We start from the raw sequence: 25,229 nt of genomic DNA on the forward strand, positions 1-25,229 counted from the left end.
TCTGTCAATTCTTCTCTGCCCATTTTCTTATTAGGTTATCTTCTTTCTTATGGATTTATCAGAGCTCTTCATATTAAGGAAATTGGGTCTTTGCCTATCTCATGGGTTGCGATTTTTCCCACACTGTTGTTTGTCTTTTGATTTTGGCTATGGCGTTCTTGCTATGCGTATGTGTTAGATGCATATGGAGCCAAGTTTATTGATCCTTTCTGCATAGCGCCTGGGTTTTAGGTCAGGCTATGAAGATCTTCTCTAGCTCAAGTTAAAAAATAATCTAGTTTCCTTTTGTACTTTCACAGCTTTTGCTTTTTCAAATGGTGTGCACAAAATGCCTACTATCTTCCTGTTCGCCTCACAAACCCCACATCTTCTGGAAAGCATTTATCCAGCAGGACCAGCATTTATTTTTTTAACTGTCTGTTTGCATCAATAATAAATCTTGAGAGTTAGAACTGTGTCCTATTTGTTTCTGAATCTCCCAGCACTGAATCCATATTCTAGTATACAGCAGATGCCCAATAAGTGTTCATTGAATGAAATCTTAAAATAACGCATAATAACTCTGACATCAAACCAGCCAGAGAAAAAGGGTCTATTTTCCAATAGCTCTCCAAAAGAGGACATTAAGGAATAGGTCTGGTGCAGACTATATTTAACAAGCTGCCAGGAAGGGAAACTTAGCTCACAAAAGTGTCAAAAAAATGTCAGGGTGTGGGGCTTTGAAGAGCTGGGAGAGGAATAAGAGAACACCTTTTAATTTCGACAGATGGCAAAGATGTCATCTTCATCCTTTAAGAAGTTTTCATTAGGCTCTTATTACCTTTTTGTTTGTGGACCTAAATGCTTACTCAGGTACACCCTGCCACTTTCCAGAAAGGATCTGAGGCACAGATGCCGTGTGCTGCTCACTGATACAGAGCTGTGCTGGCCACAGAAGCAAATGAGGCGTGAACTCCAAGCTCACAGAGTTTAGAGCCCCAGAGTGGATGAGAAACTTACAAGGTAATTGTCTTACAAGGTAGAGTGAAGAGCGCCTTCAGAGCGGGCCATCTCTGTGTGGTTTGATGCTATGCCTTAGTGCAGAATCAATGCGTCTGACAGCGTGTGATCAAACATCTTGGTTAATGCCAGCCAGCGCCATGTCCCTCGGTCTTGTTTCAATATAACCCCAATCACACATTAAATAAGTGCCTGGTGGTCATAAGGACAAATAATATAAATGCCTCAGTGGTACCTGAAAAAGTTTGTGCAAATAATTTGGCATACAGCTATCCCTACACCTAAATAACTAAATATATTATTATCTTTTCTAGGAAGCATTTTTTTAAAAGACACCATCGTACATTTAAAATGAGCCATTCTGCTAGCTCAAAATCCACAGTATCTCCCTTGGTTCACGTGCTAGTCTAGGATGAACTGGCCACTTAGCTGACCGTGTAGGCTCACAGAAGGTCTCTGATTCTAGCTCAGTTGACCTATTTCCCAAAAGAGAAAATTGAAACTCAGTAGGGTCATCAGGGGATGTGGCCTGCCCGGGTCACATGGTGGCTTAGTGGCCAAGGCAGGTCTAAAATCGAGGCTTCTGGACACCAACTCCCATTCGCTGCTTTCCCTGGGTGCCTTATCTGACTGCCTTAGCCCTCCTTAGAAAGAATAGAGCTGACGTTAATAAAGGACTGGGAAAGCCAGATGAGCAGGAAGAACACAAAGCAATTGTTCATCTTTTTAAATTTTAGACTGGACCTGAAAAATGCTGAGTTGTAAGACATAACAATAAAATATGAGAAATTCAACAGTGGTTTCTTCAATTTCTGGGTTTCCTTGAATCTGAGTCCCTGGATTCTTCTACTAGGAGTTCTCAATCCTAGCGGCGCATTAAAGTCACTGGGAATTGTTTAAAAAAAAAAAAATACTGATGCCTGAACCCCACCAGCCCTAGAGGGTCTGGTTTAATTGGTCTGGGGCAGGGCATCAATGTCTTTAAACACCCCTCCACCCTGCCCCCGTGCATCCAAGGTTGCCAACGCAGTCTCTAGTTTGAGACCTGTTCACGCCCAAATTCCACTCACGCCATCTCCAAAAGGGGTGTACGTGAGCCTCGGGCACCAGTTTCCTTCCCCTCCGTTGAGAACTGCCGGTCTCCCAAGCCTTGCCCAACCCCATTCTCAGAAAATCTCATTTGACAGGCAGCTGGCTATGAGGGCCCACCCCCTAGCCACTGCTGATTGGGCGAGAGATAGACACCTGACCAAGGTGGGCCAATCAGCTATCTCTTCTGAGAAAAGGACCTTAGAGTCTCTAACCAACCTCTGCTGGCGATATTTAGGGTGGGACCCAGAGTTGAGAATAGGAATCACGTGTATTCCAAAGCAGAGGAATACCTTCTCTTCCTTGGAAGGAGTGCCTTCCGTTGGGAGAATGAAGCGGATATGCAGAAAGAGAGAAGGGAGGGAAGAGGGACAGAGAGAAGGAACCTCCATCCTCCACTCCGCCACCCCTCCCACCCCAGCTTATATTTCATGCCCTTAACGTACACTTGTATCCTTATAATGAAGGAACAGAAACCTGAAGGCCGAGGTTTTCTGTCCAAAGAATCCCTGAGATTCTAGGAAATTCACATGTTCCTTACAGGATGTCTGATTTCCTTGGAAGTCTCATCCAATCTCAAATGGCCAGACCGAATTTGGATCTTGCGTTTTCTCCTGAAGCAGAGGATCCCAAACTGGGGTCCTGAAACCGCAAAGGGAACCCATGAAGGCAGTAAGGGTACCGGTGAGCCATTCCTATTAGTGTAAAGACCTATGGGGTAATCCCCATGATAAGGTTTTCTATGCTTTTGACTGAATATACATGTGGAATTATACCACTTCTCTTGTGGATCAGAAGCCCTACAGCTGTTATAGAGGGCTCTGATTAATGAATGAATCACAAATGAATCTTTCAGAACATGGGTTTCAGGGGAGGAATTAGTAAAGTGGTCCTCCGGCATGAAATAAAGTATCTCAGTCAGACTTCAATAATTTGACCATTTTTTGAAACTTTCCTATGTAATGTCAGTTCCATGAGATGGCTGATAAGAAAACAGGTTCCATGGTCAAATAAATTTGGAAGATATTGTATGCCATCCCTGCTGGGTTTTCCCCATAAAGGGTCACAATACATATTAGCATATAAAGCTTCTAACATGGACGACAGCAAAAGTAAATGTTTAACTCCATCTAATCTATCATTTCCCTAAATTATTTGACCACAGAATTCCTCAATAACCCCTTTTTAAAAATTTTTTTCAGGGGATTGAAGATAATAGTTCTAAGCCACTCTTCTCGGTTTTTCTCAATTTTCCAATTTTGACGACACTTCTTTTAAAGCACAGGGAAGAAATCCAATATCATAATCACAACGTTATTCTAAAATAAACCAAGGCTTGCAAGGTGTCAAGGTAAAGTCTTAGTCTATGCAACACTGATCAAGGCCAAGCATGGCGGGCTGTTTACCCCGGGCCAGGCGCTTTACATACTTTCTTGTATTTAATCCTTTGCACAAGCCTTTGAGGAACTATTCCTATTTCACAGATGCAGAAACTGTGTATTCTTTTTCATGTTACTACAGATTTTGCTGACAACTTTTTATTCAACGGGGCTTTCAATGGAGTGATTTAACACTGATTTATCTTTACTAGCCAGCAATTTCCTGAGTGTCAGTTGTGCATCTAGCACTTTACACATTACAGGGTATTAAGGACATGTACCACCTATTATTTGCTTAATGCTCTTGAAATGACAATCTTTATCTTTGAGTAGGGAAAGCCTGCTCTGTTCCCTCCCCAAATCAAAACCACAGAATCATTTGTTTTTTTGAGCTGGAGGGATCCTTGGGGTCAAGACCATGAGAATTACTAGCTCCAGTCTTCCAGATAGTAGTCAGATTATAATGTATTTTCTTCTAGGCCCCACTTGATCCCACTCAGCAAAAGATGACCAATGAGAAGAGGGCAACTGAACTCATACCAGGGGTGCTAAGGTGAAAAACTGGGCCTTTTAATTGGGAAGGAGGGAATGAACTGACTAGGGGAGGGTGGCATGGAGTCTATCTAGAAATATCTGCACGAATGTGGTATAGGGTCAAATTATATCTTATTTGCTTTGTGCCTGAGTTTCCTCATCTGTATAAAGGGGATTAAAATATCTTCCCCTCTAGTTGTTGTAAGGATCAAAGATGGCATAGGTCCTGGCTCCCGGGAGACAATCAATGGTAGCTGTCGTCATCAATGCCTATGAGGTTTTGGATGACCTCCAAAGGGCAGGGCTGGGGGGAACATCATTGTCTTCAACTTCACGGAAGTTTCCTCCAACTCCTGACAAACTGGTACAGCCCCAAAGTGACCAGAAGAAACGCTGAATATCAACTCTCGTTAAATATAAAAAATAGTCTGATTCTCAATAGCCTCTATAACTTCAGAGCTGGAGGGGAAACAAAGTCATCAGCTTGAAGACTAGGTCATTTCTGAAATACCTGATAAGTGGGATATGAAAATAAAATCTGTACACATGTTTGAGAAGATACATACATGTTTTGGTAACTAATGTGTATCTGTAGTGAAAATGTTGGGATTAATTATGATGGTTCAAAGCTCAAGAAAATAAGTGTTTGAAATCTTGACCTTTGGATCTCCATCTATATTGAATAACTGATTCATAGGCCCCTTTTCCTACATTTTCCTCTTCATTTTGGTGCTCTTTGCAGAAACTGAGCTCCAGAGAAACTCTGACTCAGTTTCCCCAATACTCTTGACATGGGTCACATGTGCTGGCATTCTGGTTTCAAATTTATGTCTCTGGTACCTTTGTAAGAATATTTTCCAATTTCAGAAAATAAAATCCTGCTAATGAGCCAAGAACAAGCAGAATATCTGCGTTTGAAAAAAATCGTATTTCAATGAATGTGATAATCTGGCGTTCATTTAAAACCATCACTTGTTTTACCCACACACATAAATGTCATTCCTTCATTAAATATTTGATTATATGCCTATTAGTTGCTGTGTTCATTGTGTTTGTATTTTATAGAATACATTAGTTTTTATGTTATTTTATTTTATTGGGATGTTTTAGGGTGTGTTTGTTTCGGTTTGTACCAGGGGACCACCCATTTTGCCCCAGTGACCCACACCAAGCTCTCCTTATTCATAACAAATCCCAGGTCTAAATGCCTGGGACTCAGGTAAATGCCGATATTTTATATTGATACCTATGATCAATTTCATCTCCACTTTCACACTGAAGTATCATTTTTCAAATGTAAAGATTTTATTGTGTAGCATCTTGTTTCTAGATAGAATTCTATAGCCCTATTTATTTCTCATAGTAACAGCTTAACATTTAAAGTTGGAAAGACAGACAAGGAAATCTATAATGAGAAAACTTCAGGACCCCCCTTCTTCCCCCAGTAAACAACTCGTCTTCATTTTAACAAATATATGACAGGGTTTGACACAGAAAACCTTTCAAAATTCTGTACTTCCAGGTTCAAATCTAAATGCTCTTGAGAAATATATGACTCATTTTTGTTTGATACTAATCAGAAATTATTTTTTCCCTTAAAAAATTAATTAAAAACACCAGATGGAATAAATATTTCAGGCGACCAGCAGCAAAATGGGAAAATACCATGTGTTTGGAGTTTTAGTGCCCTCTGAGTACAGAAATTTATTTGCAGCAAGCAGAAAATAGACAGCAAGCATAAAAATACAGCAGAGTCCCCCTAGTAAAATTATTTATCAAGCTAACAAGGGAGGGACCCTTCTAGTAACAACAAGCCAGCGAGGAAAAGACATGGCTTTATATTTTACCTTTGGGTTAGCAGACCAGTAAAAATGCCAAATGACAAGCACTTCACATAAACATTTCTTTCTAAATGAGCTTCCTTGTTAGGAGGAAAGGAAAAAAAAGTCTTCCCAGCTAAAGAGTACTATAGCTTACAGACAGAGAATTCCAGCACCTATACACTGACTCTTTAGTGCAGAAATAATATAACTGAAAAAATACGTTCATGGGAATTATGACTGGAGTTTAAAAAACAAATTAGAAGTTCATTCAAGAAAATGTGTTTACATTCTTATCAGGATATCCTCATAGTTGGACGTTTACACAAAGTCACAGTTTTGTAAGATGCTTTATCAAGGTGAGCGTTAAGAGCCTCCGGAAAAAATAAATGCATATATATTTGTATACAGAGATATATATGTACGGACATTGCCTCTACTGTATAAGTCTCATTGCTATATTTTTTCAAATATTTATTTTATGAGCAAAACCCCAAAGTCGGTTTTTACAGTTGAGTTTAACGATCCCAAACTTTGATTATAAATTACAAGTCACTTCATTGCAGCTTGCAATAGCAAAAAGAAAAAGGAGAAGAAAGAAACCCTTGAGTCGAAACCATGCAGTGGCCTGATCCCAATTAAATTTTAAAGAAATAGTAAAAAGACACATTCTCAGAATAACTGTGTCCTCAATAGCTCTACAAATAATCCATCTGTTACAACGGAGTGTACAATTTACAGTGAAATCACACACTCGGATGTCATCTTTCGGAAAGTGAAAATCTGATCGGTTAACCGTGGCAAACACGGGAAGTGCCTTTTTTATTGTGGAAGGAAACGATGCTGGAGAGAATGGGGAATCTGAATGACACTGTAAAATGTTGATTGAGTAAAGATGACAGGAACACCTTGCAAGAACCACAACCCCCCCACCTCCCACCCCACACCCCCACCAATGCCTTAAAGAATAAAAGTTTCCCAGCAACAGGGATGGAAAGTGTTTCATGACTAATATCAGCCAGCTCAAATAAAATAGGAAGAGAAAAAACAATAAGAATCCTTCCTTACTTTTGTTTTTTCCTCTCCGGAACAGGGCGACTTTCACTGCGTGACTGTCAAAGCTCGGAGCTCTGGCTGGCCAGGTGAAACCTCCCATGCTCAGGCAGGAACCAGCGTAACCTGTACTTTTCTTCCAGGGTCAAGGCCCAAACTCTCCCCCTCAAATCCTACCAGCTCACTTTGGCAGCTGGGCATATTGTTTGCTCACAAATCTATAGGGAGGGTTTACAGCACGAGTCATGTGCTATTTCGTGGCCACTGACCTCTATGCCTTTAGAATTAGGGTCTTGTCCAGAGGTGACTAAGTAAGCAAAGATCAGAACAAACACAGTTAACATTCCAAATAACGAAGTTCCCGAAACTGCAGGTGGAGACTATAGAGTTTAGAACACATCGCATTTTTACCATCAATTTTATCACCAACAGCTAAGCTGGGGAAGACTCTGAAAGCAGCAGTTACACAAGTTCTCATCCACTGGCTCCACTAGGTCAATGAAGACTGAGCATGTGGAAGGGCGATGAGTCCAGAAAGAGAACGAGATGCCGAGGGGCTGCGAATGCGCAGTGAACATCCAGAAGGCTGCTGGAGAGGAGGGCAGCCGGGAGCCCTCGGCCCTGGGCAGCAAAGCAAATCCCATCCTCATCACAAACTCTCACTCCTTCCCTGTGGGGGGCACCCAGGCTTGCACCCCCAAACATGCCTGTTACAGCCTGTGCTAGCCCACGCACTTGGTACTCTCACTCTACTAGGCAATGGTGAGAAGGTGCTTTGGGGCTTTAAAAGGAGAAAAAGAGAAGGAGAAAGATAAAAAGTCTGCGAAAACCCAATAACAAATAAACAAATCAGCCTTTGAGCATCAGGCCAGAACCACCGTATGTGCTACCCAGTGGAGCAAAGAATGAGAAAGCAGTCCATAGCTCGAGTCCAAAAGGTTAACACAAGTGAAGGCCTTTCTGATGTCTCTTGGCGCCCTTCACTCCCGGGAGGAGAGAGACGCTGTGCATCCTTTCCCTCAGACTTGCATGGCCTTCTAAAATGCAATGCATGATTCCAAGCACTGTTAAACGTAGCATGTGCACCTTAAGATTTTTTGAAAGGATTCTAATCGCTCCATTAAAGAGAGAGAGGAGGGAAACAAAGAAGAAATATTTAAAAAGTAAACAGAAAATTCTGTTCTCCTATTCAAAATTTTCAGCCCAGTAAGAGGCCTCCATGTCAGCTCCCCCCACCAATTTCCTGCACATCGAGAATGAACCTCATTTTAAAATATAAACAAGCCGGAGGCACACCATAGCAGTATAGACTCAAGCCCTTTAATTAACTACCACCGGTAACAAAAGGTCTCCGTTTTGATTAACTTTGGGGCGGGTGGGGGGTGCGGGAAGGAGGAGTCAACCCTGGCGTCAGAATCCTTTTAAATAATTGCAAACCCCCTGACTCAACTCTGAGCTGGCAGGAGCCAGGGAAGAAGAAAAGAAACTTTGTCTGTAGGACCCAATTTAAAGGAAGTGTGACCTCAGGGTCAATTTCAGATCAATTCAATTCTCACCTCCACTGCCTACCTGCTAGCAAATGAACTGACTGTGCTCTTCAAGAGACTGAAATGACAAGAAAGAAATCGTCACTAGCTGCATGCGAACAACACATTATTAGATGATGCTTGCTGAGGGAAACACAACAACAAAACCCAACTGGTGTTCTCCCTTCCTCTCTTTTTCTGTCATTCTCACCTCCCTGGTGATTAAGTTGTAAGATGCGTCCCTGGATTGTTAATTAGATGTTAATATCTTCCAGCGGCTTATACCCCAGGTCACTGCTCTGGAGGCTGCTGTTGTCTCCACTGACAAGACCTGCAATTCACCCAGCTGGTCTGATTTTCCCACTCAGCACCTAGGACGGCTTCCCTCCTCCCCCTATTCGGTATTAGTTCCCATCAGAAATTATATAAGCGCTGACTGCTTTATTATATTTCCTGTAGATGCCGGAAAGAGAGGCACACCGAATTTTCCCACTGGCTTAACCTTGTCCCAGCATTTTTCAAATACTGCAAAAAGGAGACCAAAAAAAAAAAGCAAAACCAACCCTTCGGCTTAGCTCACTTATTGCTGATAATTTCATTAGACGCCAGGACAAACAAAAAATGCAGACACTAAACGACAACTTTACAGTAATTTTTGGATTGAGGAAATGAAAGACTCAGCAAGTGGCAGGTGAAAAGAGTTTCAGCATTGGCATCCGTGAGCGGCCACAGTCAATCTGAGATTTTGGCAGGTGACTGAATGTGTGCGTTCAGAAGGAAAGCTCTTTCCAGAAGCATCATTGTGTTTTAAGTAATGAGGGCTACACATGTGCAAAAATTCCTTCTTCCTTTATTTTACCCCCAAATGCGTAATGTTTCTTTAAGTCAGCTCCTTCAATAGTATCTTAGAGTTGACTGCAAATAATATGAGTTCATGTGGCATCCTTAGGCCAGTTACTCTGTACCTTCTCTGCTATACTTAATTGATTGAATCAGCTCACTAGTGAGCCAGTGCCCACAGAAAGAAAAACATTAGGCAGCATTCTATGGCAAGAGGGTGTCGTGGTGGTTAGATGGGAGCATAATCTAAATAAACAAGAAACAACGACAAACCATTAGGTAAGGTAAGTCCGAGTAATAAAACACTTTAAACGGAATTATTTCCCCTTATTTTCTCAGTGTCAAAAACACACTGATGTAGTTTGCTTAAGACATACTCATGGAACTTGTGATGGACTGGTCCACGCTCCAAATCTGCACGCAAGACAGCATTCTACTCCTTGCTGTCTTGGGGGATGGGGGCTTTACTCTAAAATCTGAGTATTTAGAAGCCCCAAGGGGGCTGCAGTGAAGACAGGATCAAGACCAGCCGCTCTTCTCACCTGGGCTTTTCAAATGGAGGCACCAAGAAATCAAACCTTACAGTCTTGTGTTTTCACATATCCTTTGCATGAGGACCCCTGATTCACTATTTCTGTTAAAATATTTTGGTGGACTCTGCAAGGGAAACACAGTTACGATGTCTTGAAGTTTATGTTTGAATTAAATAGCTGTGCTAAGGCACCCACATCCACCGACACTGGGCATTGGGAAGTCATGCTTGCATTTTATTTCTGAATGATGGTGGGCAACACGTAGGACAAGTTGTACAAAGTAGAAACAAGATTTCCTAGTACTTTCGCTATGCTTTTTGTTTTTACCCCAGTTCATAAAATAATAAAGCCTTCCCTACATTTGTTTGAATTCATATCGGCACTGGTACAGTCAGGATAAAACACATCCACTCAGCTAATTGTAAGACTAGAAAAAAAAAATGGACAGGTATTTGGCACCCAGGAAGTGCTGTTTATACAAGTTCCATCAGCTTCTCCCTTGGGTGACAGGAAAGCTACAAAGGGCCTCTCCTCTATGTATGCATCCCATCTGCCCTGCCCCGAGGCAGCTCAGTGAGGCTTGGTTGCATCCAGATGGGTCTTAGCCAATGTCAGGAACATCTGAAATGGGCAGAGCATAGACATGAGCAGGCTAAGGTCCATCCCCACCTTCCGAATTAGTCTTGCAGCACACAAGCTGAAAGAACATGTTCTGAAGGTCTGCTTTCAACTTTGGTGCAAACCATGGGTAGTTGTGTGTCTCCTGCTGACAATCCAAGCTAAGAGACAGTCTCTGAGATGAATCCCAAAGCCACCCATGGTGTTAGGGTCAAGCAACATCATCACTTGTCTCCATGGCAACGATCACACCTTACCCAGGGATGCTACCATGGAAAACATTACATCAAATAGCAGCATGCAATTGTCATCTCACTTCATGTTAGAAGATCTACCTTCAGGAGGCACAACCTTGATAAATCATGCATTTTGGTAGGTTTGCGTATGTTAAGCTGTAACACGAGCTAATGGAAATGTTAGTCAGGATCAACGGATACTACAGAAATGGAGAGTTTAATCCTTTTCCGATACCACTTAGGATGAGTATTTTGTAATATGCCCAAGAACCATAATGTAGTCTAGACTGTGTTTCTGAGAATAAATGAAAGATAATTAAATGGCTCCCCAAATGACTTGTGATTTAATTTTCATACACCAGCCTAGAAAATTGCCAGAAATAAGGCACAAAGCTGTATGGAGTTGAAATTAGCAAGAGAGCAGAAAGCCAGTGGTTCCCCATTTTTGGCTTTCACTACTGAAATCCCTTAACCAAAGTGACTTTCTGAAAAATAAACTAAGTAACTCTCCCAAGAGTATCAAGTATTGAACTTTTCATATATCAGCTTGTAATATCTAATATCACAGAGTAACTTTGAGGAATTGCCCTTCTCCTCCCCAAATTCCCCATCTGGCCAAATGCCTTTCTCTTCCTTGCTCTCACCTGTCAATCACGTTCACAGCTGAAATTTGATTTCTCTCCCACCAGTAACCTTATATGAAATATTACCATGGGGTCAGGACCAGTGTGAACCTTGCCTTAAAAGTTCATTAACTCTTTGCTCAAAATGGTTGGCTTCAATGTAACAAAACCTGCCAGCAGACCCAGATCATCATATTTAACAGATGGCTTTCAAATTGCAATTATAAAGACAAGGATAAAAGAAGAACGAGATAAAGTGTTGGTATTGCATCCACATACGTGGACACACAAATTAATCCCAAAAGTATACACTGAGTTAAAATCGATGGATGAGAACTATTAAAGAAAATGTTAATTTTGTATAAGGCTAGGAAAGAAATCATGTTAAATATTCACAATCCGGTTATTCAAAGACTTTCATAATAGCAGCATGCAGAAGTAAGCAATCAGAGACTATTTTTGAATAGTGGGAAAAAGTGGAGTTTTGTTTTCGAACACTCCTAATTCACTGGATCCATAAAATGTCTCCTTTGCAGAGTAGCAATTTAACAATGCGACTTTTGCCTCCCCCTCCTCAGTTTTTCTAGAAACCAAAGGCTTTAATTCATGCACATTTCTCAGCAAGCAAAATTTTTAATAAAAAAAAATCAAACTTCGTTCCATTAGCCAATAAGAGGTAACAAATACATCACACGATGACACTAAATAATTATTGGGGTGAGCATGTTGGCCTAGCTCTTCGAATGAAGAGCATTCATAATTAAATTCACACTGGGGTGTTTGTAATTGAAAACCCATTTAAATAGCTTAATTTCATTTTTTTTTTTTAGTAAATGAAAATCAGATTTCTGCCTTCCACCCATTTCCTCCCCTCTCTTTTTGCCTGAGATTGAAGTAGGGAGCATCTCCAAAGCCACATTTGGATGCAGAAGGGGGGGGGGACACACTGTGCTTTGAAATCACACTAAATTTTCCAAATGTGAGTATGGAGTGAATTCTAAGAGGCTGTAAATTTGGAATGTTTACGAGGCCCAGGTAAAGCTGGCCAAGGGCCATGGATGCTAGTTTTACAGATTCACCCAAATTGTCTGGCATTCAAGTAGAAGGACTAGCTCTTTGAGTGTCAACAGACTCATGCTAGTTAAGGCTAAAGATGTGAGGTTTACTCAGAGTGGAGTTGTTACTCTGTACATTACATCGATGTAATGAAATAAATACAGAAACACATGCATGCTGCTCTCACATATATTGCATCCTTTCTCTTTAGCTCCCGTATCACCATTTATGTTACATGTGAAACTCAAATACTAAAACTACTCAGGCAGGAGCTTTTCACACCTAAACAATTCTCAGCATTCCTTGCTTGCTTTCCCCCTTATGGAACACTCACTAACACAAGCACATGCAAATTAGAAATCAAGATGTACCTCTTGGACTTCAGGCAACAGGATTTTTCACATCACTGATGCAGAGGATTCCCTTGGGTACCTGATTTAGCAAATATATTAAAATAAACAAAGGGTAATTAATAACCATGAAAAAGGTTTCAAGGACAGTATATTAAAGGCAGCCTAACTATCTATGAAAAAGTCAGAGTTAGACCAAAAGAAGAGCGATTTCCTTCCTCTTGCTTTGACAACCTGGCTTCAGGCCTGCCAGAGGAAGAGTTCACACGGAAGGGAGCAGCGTCAAAGGCAATGGCAGGCCCTCTGACTATTTCTCTGACCCCAGAGAGGCTGACATAAGGATACCCACTGGCCTGGCAGCTTGGATCAGCTATGAAGCTGTCTTCAGTTCAGAATCACCATCCTCAGTGATTCTGAGTTCACAGTGGGAGAGGCTTTGAATGGTCTCTGATGGCTGCCTCTCAGGCGTTCACAGATTACCCATCCTTCAGAGAACCAAACTGGTCCAGCTTTCCCTGGCACTTTACTAGGTCTCATCTCTTCCATCTTCCCCCCTCCTCCGTGGCTCTGGTCTGGGCTGCTGGTACTGCTGACCTTAATGGCAAATGTTCTCTTAACAAATAAAACCATTTAGATACCGCCCTTTTATTTATTAACTTCCTCTCTGTTTAAATTAGTAGCAAGGAATGCTTAGAATGGTGATATGAAAATGGGGTTGCTTAAAAAAAAAGTCTTTTTTTCTTCACAGTGAATAACAAAGCACAGTAATTCAAAGTAGTTAGCTTTCTATGGTTCAAAAAACCCTTATTGCTATTAGCTGTACTAATGTAAGTGGCAAAATAATTATCATTTACTGTATGGAGTCCAATATTTTCCAGACAGCAGTTTAATAACAAAGCAGACCTGTCATTTCTCCCTATAGTTAGTCACACTATACAAGTTCAGACTGTCAAAATATATTTAAAATCTAATTTAAAAAATTCAACATGGTTACAGCAAATCTGTGTACAATAACTGCTATCAACTAGTAAGTCAATCTAATTTTTTTTCCAACATGGATATCGTTTTTCTTTAATCCCCTATGCTTTTATTTGGATTACCTTACAATTGGTGTGAACAAGCCCACTCTACTCATATACCTGCTGAAATCTGTGGGCTACTGTAACAACACAGAATCTTTCTTTACTTAAATTTTTATTTGGCATAACTCTGTTGTTATTTCAAATGCCCTTTATCTAACTGGTCTGACTATACATTAACACTCTCAGATAAACAAATTTGTACTCTTGTATCTGTCAGCTCTGCCCCAAATATGTTATGTGCTTTCATTCACATTTCATGTTCGAAACACTTTTAGGACCTTGCTACAAACTACTATTCTTTGTGTAATAGCATACATTAATTTTTTGCCAAATATATTATTTCTATGCCAAAAATAAAGAAACATACTTAAGTGATAAAACCTGCAAGTGTTATCAATAGCATCAATTGTTCTCCACTTGAAGTTCAAATGGCTAATCTCAGAAAAAACCCAAAAAACTTCCCATATAGGGTTACCTTTTTTTTTTTAATCTTTAGAAACAACAGATTTTTTCAGAACTGCAAGTGAACAGAGTTTAAAAGCTTAAGAGATTGTAGAGAGAAATATTTTTGTAATTCCTTTGGGACACTGCAAACATATGTTAAGCTTCCGCAAAGAATATTTACATGAGATCATGTACTTGTGAGGCATTTTTTAATTTTAGAAAAATATTACAAAGCAATAATTGAACGTAGGCTTTGCAAAATGCCCCTTTGCCTTTCTGCCCATCTCATTGATAGTCTCTGTTATTTTGGGAGAAAAAGAATCAGGCCTCATCAAATGTGATATTTGGCATCTTGCCTGAAATCTCATAAAGTAGAAGTCCTTTTTAGATCATTGGTGTCATTTTCCCCAAGATGACCTCTACGCTCTGGCCACCTGAGGAACCCATCCTATTATCAAGGCATTTACTTTCAAAAGAGGGGGAGGAGAGAACAATTCTGTTTGTATACCTGAATAGAGTCCAAAAGCCACTGCGATTTCTCTGTTCTCATCATCTTTGCCCAGGCTAGTTATTGGGGATGAGCGGTGGGGACAAGGGGGACGCCCGGGGGGGTAGGAGAGGAGATTTTCCAGCCTGGACCAAGATGGTGTAGTCCAAGCCAGATGTCTGCCAGCACAGTCACTAACAGTTGGATCTGTTTACCTAACGATTAAATAGTATTTTTTAAATAGCATTGGAATGTGCAATGATATTCCAAGGAAGATTTTAAAAGGTCTCGTTACCGTCCAGTGCAGGGAATTAACACGGTTGGTGCACCCTGAAAACGTGCTACTGAGGGTCAGCGTGTGCCTCTGCATTGCCCCGGGTCACGCCAAGTCGGGCGAAGGTTTTATGGGAAGATCATTCTAAGACAGACGATTCAAGGCTACGTTTTGCTCATGCCTACTAAAACATAGAGTAGACTGATGAATTCTGTCCTATGATCTTTTTTTATTTCATAATGTGGAAACTGCAGATTTATCTTTTAACTGCTTCCCCCTCTACACTGTGTTACATTAAAGGGTTCCATAAATAGATAGATAGATAGATAGATCTAGAGATAGATAAAGTAAATAAATAGCAGATGAAAGAATATGTTGGATTCCCTGCCTGAAAATGGAAAGACTCAAATATCATCTTTGAACAGATTTAATCTTAGAATGATTACCACAGGTTTCCCCCCATTCTATCAAAAAGGATTTTTGTGTAATCTGACAGTCTCAGATGCTGAGATCATTGCTTCAGTTTCAACATATTTATCTATACATTCATGAATCCTTCCCTAAGAGAAGGAAAAAGAAAAAGCAGATTTATTTAAGAAGGTGCAACGACACTTGCCTAACTCCCCCACACTCGGGGATCGAAAAAACTGAGGGTCCCTATAAGAAAAAGCCCCTACATGGAAGAGCTCCTTTTTGAAATGAGTCGTTTTCAAGTTTGTCCTCTTAAGACAGTTCCTGAGCACCCGAGATCTGACTGCAGCCGTGTTCAATACCGGAATGCAAGCGAGACCCTCATGCTGGAGCAGTTGGCAAATCCTAACAACGTTTGCTCGCCTGGCTTTCCTTTTAGATGAGCATCAAACCATACCACGGAAAACCCCAACCCTATCGAGATTTCTGTACAGATTTGAAAACCTGCTATCTGGCTTTCCTTCTTTTCTTTCTAAAACTTTTTCCTGCTTGCCACGTCTCTCACTAGAGCAGGAAAAAAGGTAAATCTGCAAAATGGGCCGGAAAATTAATAGAATAAAAATCAAACGATCTAGAGCCAATGATCTTATTTACAGAAAGTTCCTGGGGCGGCTCGCGGGTGGGGCCGGGGGTCCCAATGTGAAGGGCGGAGCCTCTGGCCCTGAATCCCGCTCCCTCCCTCTATGCGCCCACCCGGGAGCGCCGCGGAGCTTGGTGTTTTGATGTTCTTGGGCGCTCCACCCTGGCCGGGGCAATCCTCTTGGAAAACTTAAACTGAATTCCAATACAAATCCGAGTCCCCTGCTGGGGCGCGGGCGCCCGGTGGGCGCGGGGCCCTAGGGCGCGCGGGTATGGCCACCGTTAGCGCCCCCGGGCGCCGGGCGGCGTCTCGGGCATCTTCGAGGAGGGGCGCGTTGGTGGCGTCCGGAACGAGCCGGCCTCCCCGGGCGCAGCCGCGAGCATGGGGCAGCAAGGACTTCCCAGGGGCCTCAGGAAGCCGCCGGGCCCCGCCCCCGTGGTCCCTGCCTTCCGTCCTTCCCCACCCGGCGCAAAGATGCCCAGGGCTAATGGGGCGAATGGACCCCACAGAGCAACTGTATACAGAGACGGGGGCGGGGTGGAGGGTGTGTGCGTGTGTTGGGGGGATACATGGGAAGTGGGAGAGGGGGCGACCTCAGCATCCTCCCTGCCTTCATCTCTTTCATTCCAGGCTTCAAGATCCTTGGCACCAGAGGCTCCAGCCAGCGGTAAACATTCCAGAACCACCTCCCAGCTCCTCCCTCTGCAAAGCTCCCAGTTCCTCTCCCCATGATGCCGGCCTTTGTCTACACTTACACAGGGGCAGAAGTGACTTCATGAATCCAAGGCCTCAGCTTAGGTGACTGCCTTCTGGCTCAAGGGGAGTGACCTCTGAGTCTCTCTGATGGCCCAGGGTGACTAGGCGTGGGAGGAAGAGGGGCCAAAAATTATAGAGGACCATGGGATGGGGCAGGGTCAGGTGGCAAGGGGTAGAAGCCCCAGCTAATGACATCGCTATTGTTTTTAGGAATCATGGGAATCTGGGGTCTCTCAGTCACCCTGTGAACTGATGCTTCCTGGGGGGAGCTGGGGGCCCTGGGAATAACCTAGAGTTGACCGCCGGCTGTTGGGGGTCATAAGCCAAGGTTGGCCTTCATTAGGAACACTCCCCCAGCCCCTGCACAGCAGCTCACTCCTGTTCTCTGCTCCTCTGGGCCTAGTTTGGGGTCTGCTATTGTTCCCGGGTGCTCAGGCCTGCTTTCCTTCTAGAGAACCCCCCACAAAGAAGGCCAGAAGCCCACTTCTACAGGCTTCCAGAAGTGGATGAGATCACGCAGAACCAGGGCAAATTTTGGTTGCAAAGAGGGAGTCTGCACCGCTGCCCAGATTTTGCAGCCCAGGATTCCCTTCCCAACCATCCTTGGGGATTTGCCCAGGAGAGTGGTTTCCATTCCTCCCTGCCCAGTTCTATAAGGTTTCGGGACCTCTCCTATTCCCTAACCAAAAGAACCAACCACAAAGAAAAACCATCCTTTGGAATCTTAGCTTGGAAACACTCAAGGTTGGTGATCAGAATATTTAGAAGAAGCTCAGAATCCAATCTGCAGTGTGCGGCTCACACCCAGGCCTGGGCTGGGCGGGGGCGGGGGTGTGGGGGGTGAACACAGAATGATTTCCTCTCCTCCCCCTCCTCTTCCCAAACCTCCACAGACACCCCTCCCTCATCCTCCCTTCTTGAATTAATGCCCCTTTCTAATCATAACTAAAGATCCAAGAATCTGTGGAAAAGGGAGGAATGTGATTTTGCAATCCACAGTCCTAATTATAGGAAAAAATTGTTATTTAACCAAAAGAAAGGAAAAGAAAAGGAATTTTTGTTGAACAAGGGAAGAGGTGCTCAGTAGATGATTATGATTGGGTAAGGAACTGTGCATTCCAATCGTAGCCTTTCTGTGGAAAATGTGTTTTGTGAGTTTCTTAAAACTGTCCAACTCTGATGAAAATATAAAGATTGATTTCTGTGTGCTGGGATGTGTTCTTTCTATACATCAGCCTTATTATATTGGGCAACCTTATGGAAAACACACAAAGGGCTTTCAAATTTAAACAATAAAAACTGTCACGATGCCATAAAACCTATTGCAGGGACGCTATAAATACCGACACAACATTATCTGACTGGCCCAAAATGTCACCACTGTAAAATCACAGATTAATATATTTATAAATGCCCCCCCCCCAATTAAGACACTAACAATTTCTCCAGCTCTTTCAATTTGGGTTTGAGCTCCAAAATTGTTTTTAAAAAGGAAACACGTATGTGAGCATATTTGAAAGAAATTTTCAGTCGAACCTTGCTTGCACCTGGCGGATATGTACACTGGGTCTGACTTTAGCCAGGGAGCAAGTGAAATTCAGACTGGCAACTGGGATTATTTCTGGGACTCCCCACCATTCTCTCTCGCTTCCCTCATTTCTCACCTCCCACAGATGGTGCAGGGAACGGGCGGGCTGGGGTTTGGCTACGCCTTCGCACAGAGCAATTTGATTTGCTTTGTTTTCTGTTTTGTCTCTCTCTAAAGGGTAAAGATGTTCCCACATTGTTGCAGGACTGTACTTCTTTATGCCCCGACAATCATGAGACAGCCTGGGAGACTGAAATTCTCTCACCCTGTCCCTTACCCCCGCTAGAGAAAAAATGCGAGACAGAGCTGGGTTTGTTCAGGAGCCTGGGCGGAGCAAGGCTTGGAGAGAATCCCCTTCTCTGGGGCTGTTGGATGTCTAGATTTTGAAGATTTATATCAAAAGTGAGAGAAGCAGTGTTATCAGAAGGTGGGCAAGGCGGCTGTTCCATTTTTAAACCAAGGTAGAAACAAACAAATCCTGATTCAGACGGCTGGACTCTGGACCGCCTCCCTGATGGCTACCGTGGGCCCTGCCCTGGATGTAGAACATCTTTGAGATTTAGGATGGGCCACAAGTGAGAACAAACTTCAGGTTCCTCAAAACAACAAGGGAGGCATCAATTCCACATTTTTCGTTCGGCATCCTGAGGGGCAATCAGAAGTGGTCAAAACTACAGCCTATCACTGTGGGTAAATCTTTCCTAAAAAGCTCAGGACTTTCTTCAAAGAAACGAGCAAAATTATTTTTAAAAAAATCAAATGAAAGTAAATCACAGTGGGGAGGCTTGCAAGTCAGCAGCCTAAAGCTGGTGAGTCTGGCTTCCGCTCCCCTCTAAGCGCAGGCTTCTAGGAGACATGAGGCCCCAGAGCTTGGCTGTGCGTTTCGCTGGCACAGAAATCAGACGGCTGAAGGTTGTCAGTCATGTATTTTAGTCTTCCGACCTATCTTGGTTAGTCTTTAACCACCGACAGGCAAAAAATAGAGACACCTGTGTGGCAAGCAGACTTTTAAATATATTGATTGGCCTAGAATACCGGAGGAGTACATTTTATAAAGCCAAGAGTGTGTGAATACGGAAACAAGTTGGCCTCAACAAAATCGACAGGAACAACAAGGCAAGCCTCTCAATGCACTGACCCTTTGAATGTGTCAGGAGCAGCATCAGTTACTTAGACGACGAAATGCTGGGAACGTGGCCCCGGGGACAGCTGTGCCCGATGTTCCTGAGGGTGGCCACCATGTGCCCCCTGCTCAGTGCGTTTAGCAGTCAAGTTTGTGGTTTGGCAAGGGGAGAACCTATACAAGAACAGAAGTATCTAGAATGGACATTACTAAATACAAACTAAAGGGAGAAAGAAATCAGAGTGTCAGAATCATGCCTTCAATAATAAATAGAGCATTTCCCATCGGGGCGGGCTGTGTTGAAAGGGGCCCAGGTGGTTATGGCAGGCAGGCAGATAAAGATGATATCTAGACATCATTTCCTCACCGAGATCAGGAAGTGGCATCTCTGCCTATTTGATGTCGATCTATTAATGTGTCAGATACATTGTAAAAAATTATTACATGGGTTTTGAAAAAGGAAACATGCAAGATGTGGGGAAATTAAAGGGAAGTGATTTCGTGAAGGCCTGGGAGCAGAGAAGGGGGAAGCACACGGAGGGGTGTATTTAACTAACTTTGTATTTTGCTACATTGTTTTCATTCATGGCTACGTCTGATAAATGAACATGATCGACATCACGAGTAAATACAACACGATCTAGGGCCTACGAGAAAACCAGGGTGCTCGGCTCCCCTAAAGCTTCTACCCTTGGCATCTGCTTGGGGGAGGGAGGGTCAAATATTTTTTTCTTCTTAGTAAAATTATCTGCCAGAGAAATAATGAAGCATGAAAAAGTACTATTTAGAGTGTGCAGGTCCACGTATGTTTTAAAAATGCTGTTACTTTCTGGAAAACTTCCCTTCGTATAAATGTACACATATATATCTTTTAAATTTCGGTGGATTTTTAAAACTAATACTACAGGTCGAAAACAATCGCACCTATTCAGTTTCTCGTGTCATAAAGCGTGAGCACCCGTGCGCTTTCCTATGGGTCTGAATATGGGACCCTCAGAGTTAATTAGTAGGGACATTATGCATTTAACAGCTTGCTTCTCTAACACAATCATTTTTCTTTAAAAAGGACGCTAAACAGAAGTCAGGGGCAGGTTGTTTTCCACGACTGCAGATCATCATAATAATCCTATATTTTGAATGTACAGTTCTCACATAAATTTCATTTTGTGAACACACTCGTGGTGAATACACGTTGCTGGGGCTTCCAAAGTGTGGCGTATCCCACTGATGGCTCCAACTTGCAAGTGGGCTCAGTTCTGTAATTGGAATGAAAGGAATTTTAACACTATTTAGACAAAGACTCAAATGCAGTGTAAAGGGAAAGCCAGATTTCCTTATATGATTTTTTTTTTAATTTAAAGACTTATTTATAATAAGGGAATTTAGGCAGGATTTAGGATTTCTTTGCTAAAAAAGCATCTATTTGTGTTCACCACTCATATTACATTTCAAAGTTTTTAGTAACGGCTATTTCTAAAAATGTCTTTCACTAGGCGTTACCCTTCTCCTAAAGCCAGCCCCCAAAACTCCATTTTTGCCAGCACCTCTCTACTTTGCTTTCTAATGTTTGGGGCCAAAACCTGCTCATTATATTGAATTGCCTTTTAGAGTCCTACCAAAATGCTTAATTGTGGCACAACTGTATTTTTCTCCCAAGTTTCATCCCTCATGAGATAGTTGTAGTAACTCCATCCTGAATGTCACTCTTATTTTGAGAATGCGTTTGCCTAAATGTTTCATCTGATGCCGAGCTTTCTGCATAAGTGATATCTCCATTTGTGCTTCTTCGTGGGGGGAGACTGTGCATCTCCTAGTTGGGATCAGAGAAAAAAAAAAAATCTCGGGAGCAGAGAATAGCTAACTTCAGGCACACGGAAGTAGGTTTACTATTTAGACTTTTGTTAAGCAAAATGAAGCGTGGCTTTAGGAGCCCTACGCAAACTGGCACAGGGAGGAAGGTCAAAATGTAGAGGGTATTTGCTGTCTTCAGGTTCTGCGGAAAAAGGGGAAGACAAAATGATAAACTGGCCAGAACTCATCAGCGCCAAGCACACCCTGTCTTCTTCAAAATAAGGCCACCGTTCAGAGTTGCAATATTATCTTTTTTTTAAAAAAAGAGAACAGAAAATAAAATAAAACAAAAGTCATCGTGTTTGGCTGTATTTTCCAAACAGTGTTGGCTTTGTCTGACATTCTATTAGTGTTCTAGGGGAAGCTGACGAGCAGTGGAAACTGCATGGATTTGTAACATTAGTTGCATGAATTTGTGTCATTTTAAAATAGGTCAATGCTGTTGGTGAAGGTAGCTCGAGACTTTCCAAATGATCTTTACCTTAGCCTCCACATGGCCTTTTTTGGGGTAAATACCAATAAATCAACACATGGCCTTTACTCCACCAAGGCATTATTTCTGGCTTGTATTTCAAGAACTAAGGTGATCGGAAACCATTTCCAGCTTGTCTAAGTGGAGAAGCCCTCCACTAAATATTCACAGTGAAATATGATTGAATAATACACTTTAAAACCCAGGTATGTACTTGGTGTTAGGTAAGTGAGGGGTGGGTGTTTCTTTTTCCTATTTAAGACAAGATGACCTTCAAAGTTAAAAAACAAACAACTTTGATTTGTCCAAAGTGTAGATGTCAAATCTCGTCAGGCCTTGCTAAGGAGAAATCATGGTGTATCGGGGAAGAAGGAAAAATAATCAATTTAAGCCAAAAGGCAAGAATTGTTTATCTTTACCATTAAATGCAGATGCAGCCAGGCCACCTCTGCCATGCGTTATTTGCCTGGCTTATTTCTCTGGAGATGGGCGTGCTGCTGGATCAGAAGCTCAGAGCAATGCTGAGAAGGCCCTGTTTCTGGGAGGGACGCTTGTCTGTTTTCACCAGAGGGCAATGATGGCTCAATTCATTTGAAAACTGAAAACTTTGGGGGGCAAAATTTTGAGAGGTCGTAATTTTCATTTATATTAAATATTGCTAGTTATTAAAAGGGACTGGCCTCCCGCCTCACAAAACAGCCTGTGTTTCACCCTGAATTATTGCCTCCCTACTCTTCCGTTAACCCTTCCTCTGGAGGAAAGGATATATTTTACACTTCTAATGTGGTGTTGGGCCCAGTTAACCTGTACACTAAGAAACTGAGTACAGAATCAAAAAAAAAAATGCAGTTTATTATTGTAGATTATTCTTTCTCTTGATATAACCAGAATTGAAAACGAAAGAAAAGCACATAAGAACATCACACGTGGTTAGTTAGTAACTCAAGATATAAAACAATTTTGCACAGCAAAATATGTAAAAGAAAAGTAACTGACAAGATTTTTTTATATTTATTGTGGTAAGATTTACTTTTCATTTTTTTTTTTTTTAAAGACAGGATGTCAGTCCCTGAAAATAACATTTACTGATTATTGCCTTTAAAACTGTGGATTTTTTTAAGTTACAGAAAATCCAGTTCTGCACCACAATACAACTGTAAAAATATCTGCATCGTCTTAAAACTGTGCAGTAATGCCATTTTTATAACTGCATAAATTTTATTAGCGTTCTAAACAGTTTTGCAAATTTTTTTTTGTATTATATGCTTGCAGGTTATATCTTAGTGCAATTCAGTCCCAAATACTTTAATTTTGAAAAAAAAAGAACCATACATTTTGAATGTAAAATACCCCTACAGATATAAACGGGGGTGTCTCCCCTTTTAATACTTTGGTTTTCAATACAGTCAGTGGTATAGCAAAGACTACACATACCCAACTTATATTTAAGTTGCAAGCACATGCTGTATAAGCTACTTTTTTAAACAGTCCCCTTGCAAACTCTACCCCCCTTAACATCACAACAGTAAACAATTTAGTGCATCAATCTTTTAAAAAATCTACAGCTAAACAGACCTAACTCTTTCAAATTTATCTATAACATTCCTTTATCTGTAGCATACATTTTAACTGGGCTAACAGATTATAAAAACTAGAATTAAATTATATACTAGAAACCCATAGCATTCCACATTTGACAATGACCAAAAGCCAAAAGGAAAAAAAAAACAAAAACAATAAAAATAAAACAAACCAAAAAGAATGGGGCAGACTTCTTTTCTTGAAAAATCAATTTTAGACTGCTTTCGGCAACAGCACAATTTTAGTCCCCCAAGCGGGGTGTCATTCTCGTTAAAAAGAAAACATTAAGAGTTGTTTAACGTTTGCCGTGTCAAATTTTTAACCCATCCTGGCATCATTGACAAGGAATGCCTTCAGTGCATTTACAATGGGAGGCTGAAGTTCTGGGTAACTCAAAGCAGTTTTGGAGCAGATGCAAACTTTCATGGGAAGAAGGTTCTAGGGTTGTACTTTTTTGTTCTGAACTCAAAAAAGTCATGAGGAAATAAAACAAAAGTATGAATGCCATGCTATAAGTCTTCGAATGTCCATTTCCAAGCCAAAAGAAAAAAAAAGAAAAAAAAATAATTATACCATACATGTCCAGCATGCAGGCTTTTTTTTATTAATATAATGTCTCTTTTCCATAAAGTCTTTGAAACAGTTATAGTTCATTGTTGCTAAGACAAAGTAGCAAGCATAATAATGCATGAGATGAGAATGAGTTTTTTAATGGCAGACTAAACTCTCAGACTTGGCATCACAAGGCCAAAACTCACAAGTCACACCCAGAAGGTTGATGCAGGCTTGATTGTGGCAGGTTCATGTGGATTTTTTTTTCTCTATTTTAGCATAACAATGCTAAAAAACCCGATGGAACTCAGCACGCTGCAAGTCTCTAACATTTCACATTTGTTTTTCCTTTGCAAGCTCAATCTTACATGAAGAACTCAGAAGGAGGAAAAAAACTTAGCTTTTTTTTTTTTTTTCTTTTATCTCAGAGGAGATGGGTGGAGAAGGAGTGAGGGTGGAGGTTGGGGAAAAAAAGGGTAACACAGCAAGCTCCAAAAAGTAAAATTAAAAAAAAAAATCCAAACAAAATAAAACACACACACAGAAAATGAACACCAGCTCATGAACTGAAGAAGAAAAAAAAATTATATGAGTGATGCAGGCTTCAAAGGTGAGCATGAAGAACTCTGCTGAGATCTTTGAACACTGTGCAAGTGTGGGGGGGGGTTGTAAAAAAAACAAGCTAGCAAGTTATGGAGAATTTCAGATTGGCAATCCATGAGCCAGACATCCATTCCCTCCCCAATTTAAAAACAGCCACCACCACCACCAACTAGGAGCAGGGTGTGTGTGTGTGTGTGTGTGTGTGTGTGTGTGTAGGGGGCAATTGGGGGCGAACTCGGTAGGGAAGGGGGCCAGGTGGTGGCGAGTATGGCTCTGGATCTAGCAAGCCCACACCCGAGTCGGACCCCCACGGAGCACTTATCAAGGTGGCTAGCTGGGATCGCGTGTCAGACTCACATGAAAAACTCGGGAGAGGACGGGTTGTCGCTGCTGGAGCCGTTTTCTCGGAAGCCGCTGCTGACCAACTTCTCGTATTTCTCCTTGTACGCGTCCCTCTCGCGCACCAGCCTGGAGATCTCCTGCTTGAGGTGGTCGACCTGCTGCAGCAGCTGGTTCTTCTCGGACTCCAGGACGTGTCTCTGCTGCACCCTCTTGAAGCGGCAGGACTGGGCATAGCCGCGGTTTTTCAGGGTCCGCCTCTTCTGCTTCAGCCGGATCACCTCCTCCTTGCTGACCCCGCGCAGCTGCCGGTTCAGCTCGCGCACCGACATGGTCACCAGCTGCTCGTCGGAGAAGCGGTCGTCGAAGT

At 42.0% G+C, this 25,229-nt stretch overlaps 1 protein-coding gene across 1 annotated transcript in view; it reads right to left on the reverse strand.

The window, feature by feature from the left end:
- Positions 1-19,341: 19,341 nt before the first annotated feature.
- MAF (MAF bZIP transcription factor) overlaps positions 19,342-25,229 on the reverse strand; it is an 8,157-nt gene continuing 2,269 nt past the window's right edge. Inside the window, exons 2-3 of the mRNA XM_046682052.1 lie at positions 24,878-25,229; positions 19,342-20,717 (exon numbers count right to left, since the gene is read on the reverse strand). Coding sequence (XP_046538008.1) covers positions 20,621-20,717; positions 24,878-25,229 — 449 coding nt within the window. The 3' untranslated portion in view covers positions 19,342-20,620. The remainder of the gene's footprint in view (positions 20,718-24,877) is intronic.

Source organism: Equus quagga, chromosome 13 (assembly GCF_021613505.1).
Source record: "Equus quagga isolate Etosha38 chromosome 13, UCLA_HA_Equagga_1.0, whole genome shotgun sequence".
NCBI lineage: Eukaryota > Metazoa > Chordata > Mammalia > Perissodactyla > Equidae > Equus > Equus quagga.